This window comes from Motacilla alba, chromosome 1, assembly GCF_015832195.1.
Source record: "Motacilla alba alba isolate MOTALB_02 chromosome 1, Motacilla_alba_V1.0_pri, whole genome shotgun sequence".
Taxonomy (NCBI): Eukaryota; Metazoa; Chordata; class Aves; order Passeriformes; family Motacillidae; genus Motacilla; species Motacilla alba.
In genome coordinates, this window is record NC_052016.1 from 91,242,218 (window position 1) to 91,257,329 (window position 15,112).

A 15,112-nucleotide genomic window follows, 5' to 3' on the forward strand; every position below is an offset into this window, starting at 1 on the left:
CCCTGCTTCTCTATGCATGGGCTGTTGGGGGAGATTATCCTCATGAGGCACTGAGTACTTTCTCCCTACTCATAGTGTCTGAGGGCATGGAATAGCAGGGGTGAAAAGGTCAAATACCTCAGAGGAAGACACTGAAACATCTGGTCCGGTAAATGATGCGTATTATTGCCTTCTTTGCAAGATTACAAAGTGTCAGCATTAAAGATCTGAAAATGTATTACATGCTGTGTCTCTTTCCAGGCAGCAAAAAGATAGCAAACTCAGTGCAAAGGCTAGATTTCACTGTGTATCTGCAGGTCTCGAGAATTCTGAAATTCTGAAAGAATCACCATGGTTCAGTGAGTCCAGGGTAGAGCTGGGTGGTTATTTGAACAGCCTCTAAAAATACACCTTGATGTTGTGCTTTCTGGAGGAGAAAGGAGGGGAGGACTTAAAGGGAAAAAGGGGAAAAATACTTGAAATGGGAGTGGATGAGCACCAGAAAAAAGGGGAGCAAGACAGTGAGGCCATGGGTACATTAAGGCTTTAAAGCAAAGTGTGTGTGTGTGTGTGTGTGTGTGTGTGTGTGTGTGTAAATATCATCCCTGAAAGGACAACTGTGGTTGTGATATTTTGTGAAAATCCCTTTGCTAGGATTTTCTTCTCCTGAGAAGCTGAGAAGGCCTCAGCTTCAAGTGTAAACAATTTGTTATCTGCTACTGTGGAATGCAGCAGGTGCTTCCTCCATTAGTCGATGTGAGATGCTTCTACTTAGTAGCCAATCGAGGAGGCAGCAGCTCTCAGACTCTCTGGGAGTCACAGAACTTTATTATTCATTCCTTTCTATTCCTGTCTCGCCTTCTGATGATTCTTTTCCCTCTGTTCTTTGTAGTATAGTTATAGTGTGGTCTTTTTTTAATGTAATATATATCATAATATAATAAATCAGCTTTCTGAAATGGAGTCAAGACCTCTCCTTCGCTTCACCAAGTCCAGACTGCCCAGAAGACCCACAGTAATAGACAACTCCTCCAAGCATCCATGTTTGGTATTCCAGGCTGTCCTGGTGGCTCACAGCCTGTGTGTGCACTGTCTGTGTGTGGTCAGTGCTTTCAAGGTAACATCTGAATGCAGAGGAAAGAAAATCTGTAAGCATTTCTTTAAATGTAGTTGCGTAGTTTATTTTCAGCAGCCTAAGTGGTGTCCTAAAGACAGGACAGCCTGGAAAAAGGCTAATGAGGATGTAAAAATGGAACCTGGATACTACAAATAGGTCTGATCATCAAAAAGAAAAAAGAACTACCAAAAAAACAAAACAAAACAAACCACCTCAGGGGAATCCTGCAGTAGAGGAACAGTCCAGTTCAAGACATCACTCTTTAAAATGTTTATTAAAATCTGCCATATCGTTGCTGGTGCATCACTGTAACATGAGGAGCCAGATTCTGCTTTGGGAACTGCCACAGACTTGAAAATCCAGAGCTGGTCATCAGAAAGTTCAGGGAAACTACGCTTGAGCATTTAGAGGTTTATGGAAAGTCACAAAAGCTATCAGGGTGCAACGCAGATTAACTTTACCACTCTAACCTATTGCATCAAGCCACAGGCCCACAGAAGAACAGAAGAACTCCAAACAAGCACACTCACAAATGTGGGCTTAGAAATCTTCACACAGATAAATTCTGTAGTTCATTTGACTTCTTCCAGTCAGATTTACTACAAGATGGAAGCATTTCTTTGCTGTTCCGTGTCAAGGTTCAAGCAGCATAGAAATTCTGTGGGATTCCTTTCACACCCAGGCCTGTTATCTGTTTTAAAAAATTAAAAATTAAAAGACAAAAGAAAGAAAACAGATACATCTCCAACTGAGTATAATGAAAACATTCAAACATTGTAGAACAAATGCCATAGCAACAGACTACTACAGGGAGGGTCCCCTGCTTCAAGGGGAGCCCAAAAGGAGTCATTACTTGGAGTTCTTCCGAACTCTTTAAGATCACTAAGATTATCAAGCACTACTCAATAATTTTGCTAATGTTATCTGTGGCCCTTGCATGTAGTCCTTATCTTCAAAACAATTAATAGTCATTTTTCACATGCTTTGCCCATGCAAGACAAATGTTAGTTTGGAAAACACCAATTCCCTTGTGGAACTGAAGAACTCAAGAACAAAACCAAAAAAGATGTTTATTTAATCCTTCTGTGGGCTTCTAAACTGTCTGCTTGAATATATCAGTCCTCAGCCATGATATCTGCTCTAAGCAGTGCTTTCAATAGGAGTGTCCCAGATTCCAGAATAGATCTCCATTCCTCTTGGAACATGTCTTTATCTGTGGCCAAACTGATAAAAGAGTTTGGTCTGGGTTGATGGCAATTGCTGAGTAAGAACTGCATTTTATTCTCCTGATGTACTTTTTGCCAATGGAGTTTTAAAAAATGAAGAGAGAAACAAGTTTCAGATTCAAGAGCCCCAGACAAAAATGTTTTATAAAAACAATATTTTTTTGTTGGAATCTGAAATGTAGGGAATTCTTTCTAAAGGAGAAATATGTTCTGTAAGCATTTAGACTTCCTGGCACAATTTAAAACTGAGAAGTAAGGGAATGAAATTTGAAAAAGTTGTTAAATTATAGTAAGAGATAAAAGCAATTCCTTGCAGTGTATTACGGAACATGCTATCCATATGGCAGATCCATACCCACTCACTGCCTTCAGATCCTGACCAGCCAACTTTGGCCAACCCAGCTATCAACACTATAACTTGTAATTTCTCCAAGTCTTCCTTCCAATTGCATGAGCAGCTCTGCAAAAGCAGCTGGGCCTGGCTAGGAGACAAGCAATGCACCTGGAGCAGCTCATGAGGTGAGTGGGATGAGCAAGCGCAGCTGGGGCCCCCTCACTCCCAGAACACGAGGCTTGGCAGGTGTGAGGTACAGAAAGAAAGAAAGAAAATCTGCTCACCTTGAAAATCTCTCCCGCATGAGGTTCCTTGGCTAAGGTGGCCTCGTCCAGTCCATCGTATGCAGAAGTCACATACATTTCTGAGTAGTCTTTTCCACCAAAGCAGCAAGAGGTGATCCTTGGAGTAGGTAGCCTCACAGTTTGGATTCTTTTTCCTGGGAAAAATGTGCAATTGTTTTCTAACGTTCATTTTTTAGGAAGCATGTAATTATGGATATCCTATTAGCACACATGGCATAGATGCGACATTTACTCAGAGGGCACCTCCCCTTCAGACAGAGATCACATCCTAAAGGACATTTGTGAGGAAATCAAATTATTTCACCTGCCTCATTTCTAACCATTTTTCAGGCTCTCCCCCACATCTGCGAGGCTTCGTTTCTGCTTCTCAAAACAAAGCAGTACTGTGTGTGAGGTCAGGACAGGCAGGGACACCTGGCTTGGGATGGATGTTGTTCCTTAAAGCATTTTCCAGTTAAACATTTCAACACTGAGAAATGTTATATGCAGCATTTTATGGAGTTTTTTGATAGTGGTATTATTAAGAGAAGTGTGCAATTCATCAGCCAATGATGGGAGCAGGGGACCTGACACTGGGAGGCAGCACAGGGAGCTGCACTCTTTACATGATCAGAGCCAGAGCCAGCCATGCTCTTGGCAACCCATGGGGCAGAAATGGGCAATACTTTGCACCTTATCTCCCCTTCAAACATTCCTCCTGCTGCCATTCCCCTCACATTTATATGCACAAACTGGTGGAGGCCTTACCTGTCTCTGGGTCTATGCGAATGACTCTGCCGCCATCAATACAAGCCACCCAGAGCTTCCCTTCTGCATCTATGCACATCCCGTCAGGCATTTGCTCCTCCTTTTCCAGGTGGTACAAAAGCTTGGGGCAGGCTGCAGGAAGAGTTACAAAGCTGATGTTATGTGGGCTGCTACCCATTCTGTATCAGATCCCAGTCTAACAGCTTTCATGCTCTTGCAAACAGCCACGTTCATTTTCTGTGAGAAAGACATGCTGTAAAATGCACATCACACCTGCATTCTGCAGATGTGTTGAAAGCCCAATTTAGCCTGGCAGAGACAAGTCCCCAGCACAGCCATTTCAGTCTGGGATTGTACCAAATTAGTGTTCCTGCTATTTTACCAAGAGAAGAGAACAAAATGCCCTTATCTCTCTTGTTAGCCCACCTGCTGCCTGCCACAACACAACTGTTGCAAGTGCAGTAAATTTTCCTGGACTTTTATTGGTCACATCACATAACTAATTACTTGCATTTAAACATTGGTGATAAGCAATCACTCCCAGCTAAAGATCAAAAACTTTACTTTTTAATGGCCAACCAAGCAACTAGATTTGATTAAACCTGGACACCAACTCATGGTCAGGGATGCAGTGCAGATATCTTGGTGAGCATGTCTGGTCCATGGAGCAGGGTCCTTGGGTCATGGATCACCTGCTCTGACACACCCAGCACCTTCTGGTCATTACACTACCCAAGAATAGACAGTTGTAAACATAAAGCCAAGCCTAGGAAGCTCAAACATGTTGCTTTTTTATATTTTCAGGGGGAAATGTTGCATTATATCCTGTTTTGAAATTTTATATATTAAAATCTGTAGAAAGAGATGTCTTCAACAAAATGAAATCTGAGTGAATGCAATTACTTTCTGTGATTTTCATCTGTGATAACCCAAAGTCTGCACTCTTTAAAGTACAAAGGCAGTTCAGCCATTTAAATTCCTGTGGCGTATATCAGGCTGATACAGCATGAAAATATTTCAAAGAGTTTTGAAATTAGGTTAGATCCATTTTGCTTACACTTAAATTTACTTCCTTGCAGATACAATAAAAAATGTTTATCCATAAAATGAATTTAAGTTAAATTTGAAAACATCATAATTTCAGAAATTTGTCTGGGAAAAAACTCTGTCACAATGACAGCTTGATCCTCTGAATACCTTTCAGTGAAATACATACATGCACGTTCTCCACTTGTATTTATAGAGCTAGCACAATCAAAGGAATTCCAGTAGATGGCACTCAAGAATAAATACCATCCTAAAAGCTCTTTCTCATTCTGCAGTGTAAATGGCTTCTTCCCTGCAACTCCTTGAACAGGTCTAAGAATGAGCCATCTCTCCAGGTGAAAGAAAGCTGAAGAGTGTCAAAAGTTTGTTCACCAAATACACCTGGTGAGTAACCAAATTTGAGGAACATCACAGTCAGCCAGCTGACAAGTTGCAACCAGAAGACATGAGATCTGTCAAATAAATCAGTGCATCTCACAGGCCCAGGTCTTGCTGCAGACAGAGCAGTGGCACTACTTGTCACCAAATTTAAAAGCATGTGTACCAATCTTTCCAGTGTGCACATCATAGCTGAAGGCATGGACAGCATATGACAGGCTGTCGATGTGAAAGAAGGTCCTGTGGTCCAGGGACCAATCCAGACCATTGGAGATGTCCAACTGGTCTAGCTGTTTTATTACTGAATGGTCAGGGAAGAGGGTATAGAGAGCTCCTTGCCGCCTTGCTCGGACTCCTGGTGCTGTCTCTTCAGCCATCGTGCCTGAAATGGAAGTGGGAGCAATGGTTAGAAAGTAGAAACTTGCTCCTCGTGTTTGATCAAAAACCTCCTCCAAGTGTTACCAAGAAGTCCTAGGGAGAATCACAGGATTGTGATTTATTTTTTTATTTTATTCCTAAAAAGAAAATATTTTTAGGAAGAAATTCTTTGCTGTGAGGGTAGTGAGGCACAGGAACAGGTTGCCAAGAGTAGTTGTGGATGCCCCATGCTTGGAAGTGTTCAAGGCCTGGTTGGATGGAGCTTTGAGCAACCTGAGCTAGTGGAAGGTGTCTCTGCCCACAGCAGGGAGGTTGGAACCAGGTAGTCTTAAGGGTCCCTTCCAACCCAAACCATTCTATGATTCTACAATTCTGCAATCTTATGGTGAAAGGGACTAATAGGTCCTGTCAGATTGATGAGAAAGAGCAAAAGGACCAGATCAGGGGCAGCTGCCTCCCACAGAGCAGATCCTGGCCAATGAAAGGATGTTTCTGCATTGACATGAGGTTTAAGTCATAGACATCAAAGACCCAAAGGACCACCAGGACACGCCAGGGGGATGAAATTTTGCTCACAGTAAAATCTGAGATGCAGGCAGGCATCAATCATATGCTGTTTTTGTTGTTGCTCTTTGAAAGCTACTTTTATAATTTAAATGGGCTGTGACCATTAAAATACAGGTGCACACCATGTGCCTGAGAGCACTGTTCAAACAATTCTTGAACTCTGTCGGGCTTTCAGGCTTCGTGCCATGACTGCTTCCCTGGGGAGCTTGTTCCAGTGCCTGACCACCCTATGGGTGAAGACCTTTTACACAATGTACAACCTAAACCTCCTTCTTGCCTTCAGGAGGCTGAGGATCTCACCCCATACCCTTGTTTTTCACAGGCTAACCAAGAGAGGCTGCACATAATGGGTGCAAGCTGTTCTGTTCTTGTTCTGCTCTAGAAGCAGCATCCTTCTCTACATCTCCAGAAAAAATCCCACCGACATGAGCCCTTCACTGGCTTTTCCATGAAGGCAGTTGTTTGAAAACCACCATCCACCAAGTAGGAGAGCCTTCTTGTCAGATGGCCCTTGTCAACAGCGTCTGTCCTCATCTAGGTCAGAAGATGTAGAGCCCCCTGTCCTCCTCCACTGGGCAGTAACCAAGCAGAGCATTTACAAGACAGGGAATAAATAAAAAATGCCTTATATAAAATACACTATAATTAGTTTCCCTTAGCTCCAGGGGAAATTTCTGATGGGAACTTACCAGCAAAAAATCTCCCCTTTGGATCCACTTTCCCATCATTGAACCTGTTGTTTGGTTTATCCTGCTCGAGCTCGAGGATGGTGGTGACTTCCTGGGTGTCCCAGTCCAGGAAGGCAAACCGGGTCCCTAGGGCGATGACATAGCCCCCACACTGCCGCAGAGCCACTGAGCCGACACGGGCATCTGTGGGTGAGAGAGAGCAGAAGATGAGGGGTAGCTCTGGGGCCATCACGCAGCCCTCACCGAGGGCATCTGGGCTTGACTGGGACATCCCTGGCCAGGAAAGGCTGAGCTGATGCTAAGATCCTTCTCCCCTGGGATTGTTAACTCATCTCACTGGCTCTATGTTCCATGGATTTTTCCACGTTCTAGGATCCTACAGCCATTAGGACTGTACCTTTCCCTCTGCAGGTCCCAAATGAAACATGCATTCCCATTTAGGCTTATCAGAGGCAACATGTGCATGGTCCTCTTCACTCGGCTGGCTTAAGCCACCCTGTGCTCAGCAACACATCGTGGGAAGACAGAGCGTGTGGTCCCATGGAAAGTAAGATAGACCATCAACCTGCAGGACTCCTACCAGGAAGGGTGGAAGGGACAGACAGAGTCCCAGGATGAAGCAGTGAGTACGGACTCTTACCCACAGACACGCTCTGCACCTCATTGGTGACTGGGCTCCAGCGGCAAACTTTCTGTGAGTTGATGTCTACGTAGACAAGTGCATTCTCCCTTTCTTCCCAGACTGGGCACTCTCCCATCCGGTTCTTCTCCTTCACAACAGACTCGATTTTGATGGAGGAAGACATGGTCTGAGGGGAAGTTAATAATGGATGTAATTAAAAGTTCTCATGTGGATTTTTTTCATGCCTACAATATTGAAAAGCAGAGATGGTAAATAGCAAAGCACTCCAAATCCCACATGACAAAGTAATTTAGGAGGTTCTTATGACATTACCATGGCCTCATGGCTGGAACTGGGCTTGAGGTGCCAAAACTTCTCCTTACCAAAACTTTCCTAAACCACAGCTGCTGATGAGGCACCTGTCTCCAGGCACAGGAGTGCTGGGGCTATGGCCCTAAGCTGGAACCAGGCTGCTGTCTGAGGATCCATGATCCTAAGGGTCCCCCTGACTACAGGGAGGGATCAGAAGGCAGCAGTACCAATGAGTGGTGGATCAATCTTTCTGTGGAAAATCAAGGCTCTGCCCTATTAGCACAAGTGAATTGATTTCCTCCACAGGAAGACATTTGCACATCCACGGCACCCACTCCACTTCGCCACAGAGGCCACTGCACAACAAATGCCTGTTCCCACACCAAGTCAGTGAGAATATGCAAATACTGAGGAAGGCTCCTGCCTTTGAAATTCTACTGCTTTGTTTTCCCTCTAAGCATTTCCTCTTCATCAACCCCCTCAATGCCCCAACTTCATCTCCAACCCCTGCTGCACATTCCAGATTTTGCCCAAGGCCAAGCTGTGGGGTGCAATTATCCCAGTTGCTACTTGAGGGGCTAAAGCCACCAGCAAAGGTCCCATTCCATATGCCTGCTTCTGACAGAAGTTGTTCATGCTCTGGCTACCCCGTCCCCATTGCAGCAGGGTGCTTGCAGGGACATCAGTCAATCAGCCACAGCTGATTGACACCCACACATGACACACAACCCATCAGTTTTGTGTCCAGTATCCACTGAAGTCCTCTAAAATACAGATCCTCTCCCTTCCCTGAACTTGATGTGGGGTGGGAAGTGAGCAATAACCTCCACCATTCATGTCTTACAAAAGAAAGAGGCCCACTCTCTGCCTCAGTCACCCCTAATGGAGCCGCCTCCACTGCTGCACCCACTGGCCTCAGCACATTTTTCCTACAGATTGGAAGATAATTCTTGGGAGGCAGCCAATCCCTGACATAATCAGTCCTAGGGATTACTGTCTTCAAGTGGGTATTGTTTCCTAGTAGGTGAGCTGGTGATAAGGTGTACAAATAATTAATTAGCATTAATGCACTTCAAAATACGTGGGAAGAGCCAGTCAATCACTGTGAGTGGAAATCCCAGGGCTGAGGGATATGGCATCTTTCCTGCAATGAGTCACACCACCAAGGTAAGTTTCAAACAACCCATCTATCAAATATATCCTTCTCCCTTCCAAAATACCCTGGCCACAAGAGGCTGGGCAGCAAGCTGTTCTACGCAGAAAAATAGCATCTAAAGCATTAATGAAGATACACAGCAAGATGCCAAGTTTTAACCTCCAGAAACCTGTTAAACAGTGCTTGAGCTGGAGGAGTGAGTTTCTTGTGGGTTAAACCTTTGTGTCATGTGGCTGCCATATGTGGGACCCGAGGCTTGGAGACACAATGCTGACTTTATTGTATCATGGTCTGGGAAGCACAGAGCTGTTCTCACCCCTGTGGGAAAACAAGAGTTCGGCAGCAGCCCGGCAGCAGTGTGGCAGTGCAGAGGCAGAAAACCTCCAGATCTGCAGCAGCCAGTGTGTATTTGTATTGTCAGCTGTTTCATTGACCCAACCGAGCCTTACTAAACCTTCCCTTTCCCACCAGCTCCCTTTTCATTTACATCCCCTTTGTCCAACTTCTGCAACACCAAAACAGGGGCCTGGCAGATAAGCCGAGGTGAAATACTGATTCACAGACCCATCCCACGTGCCACATGAGGAGTACACAATTGCACCATTGCCAGCTGTTTCACAAGGCATAGGCAGGGGAGAAACCATCCTGCCTGCACCAGCTGCCTGCTCCTCCCTCCCCTGTTTCCCCAGCGATGCTGCAGAGACCTGCCCTGTCCCATGGACCCTCACTGCACTTCCACCTTCCCCGACTGCACATTCAGCCACAGCATCCTTCCCCTCTGCCAAAGAAATAACTCCTGTGTGTCACTCCAGCTGTGGAGGTTTCCATACTGGTGAGTACCGTGGCTCAAATCATCCTCATCCCTCCCTGCTTTTAAGAAGAGGGCAATTAGAAGGGAAGGTCTGCATTTTGCTAGCTGAGGTTTCACTAATTTTTACAAGCAGTTGAAAATGGAGGCTTTTAACAGGAAGGACCATCCAACCCTAACTGGCAGCATTGCCTCCAAAAGAGTCCTCACAAGGTGTGAGGGACTCAGCCCTGGTCCTATCCAGTCCCTGTCCCTCCTCTGCTCAGTACTCTGCTCATTTCCTGTCATGCCCTCCCTGCTGACACTCCATGGAACTATACAGCAGTAACATTTCACCAAATACAGCATCTCAGATGGAAAAATGAGGAAATGACCCCCAAAAACCTGGTCCAAAATATCCCAGCATAATCAGTCCCCAGGCATCCTGCCACCTGGGCACCTTTATTTGTGGCACCTTGCACCCTGCTTGGTACAGCACTGACCCATCAGAGATGAGCATGCAAGGAAAGATGAGAAATTCCAAGCAAAAATCACCAAATACTTCTGTATTCTCCCAAAGCAAAATCCCTGCAGAAAAAATCATCACATTCACCCTGTGAATATAGGAATATATCCTCTTTCCAACATTTTGTTGGCTTTGCAGCGTCCTGGACTCATGAACAAGGGATGGACAGGTGTCACTGAAATATTTTCCAAGTTAAACTGTTAAACTGTTTAACTGGTAAAAGTTACCAGAATTTGGAGACCATTAGAAAATTTTCCTGTTAGGAATAAAAAATGAATGTAAAAACATCCTGTCTGCTCTAGAAACTAAACCCTCTCTCTAGCAGCCATTTGAAAATAGCCTTTCTAGACCTCTGTCCACGTCCCTTTTCAAAACACCTGCACAAAAGTTGGTCATTTCAGTACCCCTAAAAAGATACAGGTAAAATACAAATGAATGACTGGCCTTAAAAGTTTTTTTGCTGTTTCCTTCCCTCTCTCCCTCCCATACACATAATTTCATTTTTAATGTCAAACTGAACCTTCAAATAAGCAGGCAGACAGCTAAAACTTTTAATGTACAGTCAAGCAACCATCTGCATAAAACAGAGAATTTTAAGAACCCTTTTCCCCTCAGTCAAACAGCTGAATATCTTTACCAAGCTGCAGGACACCTATGCGAAACTCTGCAGTTCATCACAGACGCACCTGCTGAGGAAAATATTGCAAGACCTGGCTTGGTGACTCTTTTCCAGCACTGGTCCAATGAAACTGGCTGCTGTTTTCAGCGACGGTTAAAAATGTGCACCAGTTGATGTTATCTGCATGGAGCAGGTAACCCTTTACATTTTGTATTCAGTCAGCAGTCACATGAATGATGAGGCAGGGACCAAAGCCCTTCTGAATGGTCTGGTTTGCAGTGCCAGCAGCAGGACATGTGATAGAGAAAAATCCTTGCTCAGTATTTTTCTCATGTCAGGAGAGTGTGAGAGGGAAACTGAGGCGTTGCACCATTCGGTCGCCCCAAGGGCTAGCTCAGTCTTCCAAAATTTAGGGTGCTGAAAAGGGAAGGTTAATGAAAGATGTGAGGGAGGGTTTTATAGTACTCTGATAAGGGAAAAAAATATTGTTGTGATTCAGGCTTATTATCATCTTTAAGACTTGGCTCCTACTCCCAGCTGTGCCACAACCTTCTTGTGTGTGAAGTCACAGGGCTCCTCACCTCAAGCATGCAAAGCCTGATCGCACTTTGGCAGAAAGCTCCAAGCTGCTGCCTGTAGCACACACAGGGCAGGACATTTACCAGGCAGTCTCAGCAATTGCCACGGATGCTGCAGGCGGGTGATGTCTTGCCTGGCTTTTATTTTCTTCCTTCTTTGGCATTTGCCTACTTTTTTTGTCTAGGGGGTCCAAGGTGGAAGATGCCAAGTGCCTTCTCCCTCCCAGCCCTGCTCAGCAGAGGTAAGTGATGGCAGGGCCAGCAAGGTGGGGACAAGGCAGGCTTGCCATGGGGACAGAGACCAAGCTGGACAGTGAGCCAGAGCGACCCCCAGAGTTTTGGTGACAGGGCCACACTCAGCAAGGGCAGAAGCCACTTGGAAGAAATCGGCCCCAGTCCAGCATGCAGGAACAGTGCATTTCTTTATTCACTAAAGACTTCAATGAACTTCGTAATTTGATGTTCAAATGATTCACAGGATGAACATGTTCCCCTGATAAGCAAGTAGACAAGATAAATGTATTATCCTACCATAGTCACCATCAATCCACACTCAGAGATTAAAAAATTACAGCCCTAAGACGTAGACAAATTCAAACATTTCTAGGGAAAAAAACAGATATATTTCCAAGCTAAACTCCTTCCAAAATCATTGTATTACAACAACATGATTCTGGGTGCCTTGAGGACCCTTCTGAGATTTCCTTGGCCTCCAATGGCTCCATCTCATCTCTGCACAAACCTTTAGTCTCTGCTTGCTCTCAGAAAAATGATCATGTTACTCTCTGCTTTCTTTTTTGTAACCTGGATGATAACTTCGAAGGGCGGTTCAAGTAGAACAATATGCATGTTTTTCACAGCATTTTCAGCTGGAAGACATATTCAAAAGGAAAATTCTGGCTTATGATACTTTTCACTGAAAACTAATTTTCATCTAAAAAAAACTGCTGAGAAATATAAGTTATCTTGTTCTCTGCAAAGTATTTCCCAAAACATTTTCTCTAAATGGATTTAAGAGGAGAAAACCACATTTTCCACAGAGCTTTTCACTTCTGGTGAAGTGCTGTGTGGAAAAGGCTGCAGCAACATAAAACCAAGTGAGGCAGAGGGACAAAGAATTCACCTTGCTGCAAATAAAAACACCAAACGTGCAGCTTGCTGGGTGAGCAGCTTGGATGCTGGATCATTGGTGGCACAGGAAGGACAGAAGCTGGGAAAATTATACCAGAACACATCTCTCTAATTTATTCATGTGGCTGCAAACACTCTGGGGATGCCCCTGCCACATTTTGCACCATCTCTTATTCCTACCCTGACCACTTGTAGGCTACCAACACAATTACCACATCTCCCGCTCTGCCGTTTCAACATGTCTGCCTTTCCAGAAGTCAGTCACTTTAGGAGGAGACACATCTCAAAGGTTTTGTGGGTGGTGTTGATGAGTGGTGCAGCTCTGCAGTAGCAGGTGCATGTATTTGCTAGCCAGCCAGCTTTTCTATTAATTGTTTGCACAACATAAAGAGCCTGGCCCTGCCATGCACTTTGTTTGTTTCTAATGTTGCTGGGTTGCAAAGCAGAAGTTTCTAGTGAAGTTGGCCAAAGGCAGCCATGCACCCCTGTACCCCTGGCTGACACCCAACCACTTGTCTTCTTCTGGCGTGGCTTCCTCTCTCCTTTCCCACTGCTTTGGTGTCCTCTGATGCAACTCTTACCCGCTGCTTTTTATAGTCCCTAGTTTTTATCAACATAGAGTAGTCAGGAGAATATCAAGGCATTATCGCACCACATAATGCGGTATTTAAATAATTGTACTTGCCTTCTGTTCCCCACAGGCATGTGCTCAGACAATAGCTCGGAATTTGTTCTTGTGGCTTTGCAAATATTTAGTAAATCCATCACTTCCCTTTTTTTCCCCATAACTCCCCAAAATATACTTGTGTTACTTATTCCCCTTGAGGGTCCATCCCATCATTCATTGCTCTAGAAACTCAACTTTGCCTGTTATTTTGTTGTCCTGATCTCTTAAAGTTTTTATGCACCTTTGCAGCTCTTGGAGGAAGAGCCCTCCCTCTAAAGAGGCAGAGTTCACAAAGGCACAGGCATTAAAAACCCAGGCAGATAGGGGTATAGCTACTCACCCCAGCGATATCCCACCTGACAGTGTGGTCCAAAAGCGAAGCCAAGCTTATCTTTTCCGGGCTTCGCTGTTTTGTAGGAAGGGCCTGGTCCCTCCCTTGTGCTCGAGATGGGAAGAACTGGAGCTCCCCAGGCAGTCAGTGCCGCCTGCTTTTATTTCAGCAGAGCTATTTTGCCAGGAAAGGATTACAAGAGCTTTCTCTAGCTTGGTTGAGAACAACTACGTTTCACCTATGACTATAGATTTTGGTCATGAGGGTGAAGAAACCCTTCAGGGCTCAGCAGCTGCTCCTCCTGATACAGCCTTTCCTGTCACTGGGTTCTTGCTCAATCCTAATTGAAATCAGTGCTGATCTTTGATCAAAGAGGCGAGCGCCATTAATAAGCAAGGGATTAAACAAAAGTCAGGAAGCCTTCCTAATTGAGGGAACCGGCAACGGCTCGGCTCCAGTTTGCCAGATCCAGCACCCTGTCATGGGACTCGAGTGAAAATACGCCAGCAGCACCAGTTTGGGCTCCTCGGGGCTGGGGCGCAGGAAGCAGCTCCAGCCTCTGCACTGCAGGCTGCGCTGAGACGCGCTCCCAGGGCATTTCGGCAGCATTAAAAATGCAACTCTCCTGGCAGAGTTGGCTCTTCCTGCTCATGTGAAGCCCACAAAACCTGTGCAGCAAATCCAAGCAGGTGCTTTTACTGAAGGGAGAGGTGGCACTCATTTGTAAAATGTCTGCAGCGGCGTATTTTACCTGCCTCTGCTCTCACACTCACAAAGCAAAAAGAAACGTGTTATTCAGACATTTGCCCAGTGCCACCCATGCACAGCATGGAGGAAGACGGGCTCCAGCAGCCATGTCCTCCTCCCTGTGTCTCATGGGTGCCTCCTAGCCAACTCTGATAAACTAATCTTTGACCCAATTTTTCATGCCTGTACAAGCTATTGCTCTTACTTTTCTAATGCAGCAACAACATAAAAAAGATTGGCTTGTTTTTTTATGTTGTGCTGGCAATCACCCTACCACCAGGTGGTGTGAGGCTGAGCACAGGCACAAAGCCTCAAGAGCAATGGCAGAGGGAGCTTATCTGTATTTATGCCCACTTATTTTCTGCTGCATCTCTGGATCTCCACTAGTGATCAACCACAGCAGCCCAACAATGTGATTCCAGAGCTGCAGGTATCACCAGGTTTGTAACTTTAGTGAGATCAGAGCCCTAAATTTGCCACACTCACCATCTCCCTCAACTCAAGCTTTCTCAATACTGCGCCTTGAGTAGATTTTAGATTGTGCCTTTAGATTGCCTTGTAGCCAAAATAAATGAAGGATGTGGACACTCCAAAGAACAAGGCCCAGCTTCCTTCACTGCCTCATGCTCATCAACACTGAAGTGGAGGTGCTTAAATCTCCTTTTTTTTTTTTTTTTTTTTTTTTTTTTTTTTTTTTTCCCAGCTGCCAGGACAGATCCCTGCATGATTTAAAGAGGGGAAACAGTAATGTGCACAAAATAATCTTTGAACCCTTGGATCAAAGCAGCACTGAGGTCTTGGTGGGCAGCTGTAGTCACCCACTACACACTCAAAGGCATGGCCAACACAAGTTGATCCATCAGAAACCA

The 15,112-nt window shown here is 45.0% G+C and overlaps 1 protein-coding gene across 3 annotated transcripts; it reads right to left on the reverse strand.

Annotated features, from left to right (window-relative positions):
- Window positions 1-1,342: 1,342 nt before the first annotated feature.
- LOC119702995 (regucalcin-like) lies at window positions 1,343-14,925 on the reverse strand. 3 transcript variants are annotated; one of them, XM_038142222.1, is made up of 7 exons: window positions 13,522-14,925; window positions 7,408-7,576; window positions 6,768-6,950; window positions 5,300-5,515; window positions 3,709-3,840; window positions 2,941-3,095; window positions 1,343-1,787 (listed from the first exon to the last, which is right to left on the reverse strand). In XM_038142222.1, the coding sequence occupies exons 2-7, from the start codon at window positions 7,571-7,573 to the stop codon at window positions 1,737-1,739; spliced, it is 903 nt and encodes a 300-aa protein (XP_037998150.1). In that variant the 5' UTR covers window positions 7,574-7,576; window positions 13,522-14,925; the 3' UTR covers window positions 1,343-1,736. The 3 variants fall into 3 exon arrangements, with proteins under 3 accessions (XP_037998150.1, XP_037997959.1, XP_037998055.1); XM_038142031.1 differs by having other exon boundaries at window positions 13,506-14,925; XM_038142127.1 differs by having other exon boundaries at window positions 10,857-14,925.
- Window positions 14,926-15,112: the final 187 nt, after the last annotated feature.

Excerpts from the sequence above, each read along its gene's own strand:
- LOC119702995 (XM_038142222.1), bottom strand. The coding sequence starts at position 7,573 with ATGTCTTCCTCCATCAAAATCGAGTCTGTTGTGAAGGAGAAGAACCGG. Across the intron at positions 6,951-7,407 it reads GGTGCAGAGCGTGTCTGTGG|ATGCCCGTGTCGGCTCAGTG; the intron begins GTAAGAGTCCGT and ends TCTCACCCACAG. Across the intron at positions 3,841-5,299 it reads TGTGCACACTGGAAAGATTG|CCTGCCCCAAGCTTTTGTAC; the intron begins GTACACATGCTT and ends CTCTTCCTGCAG.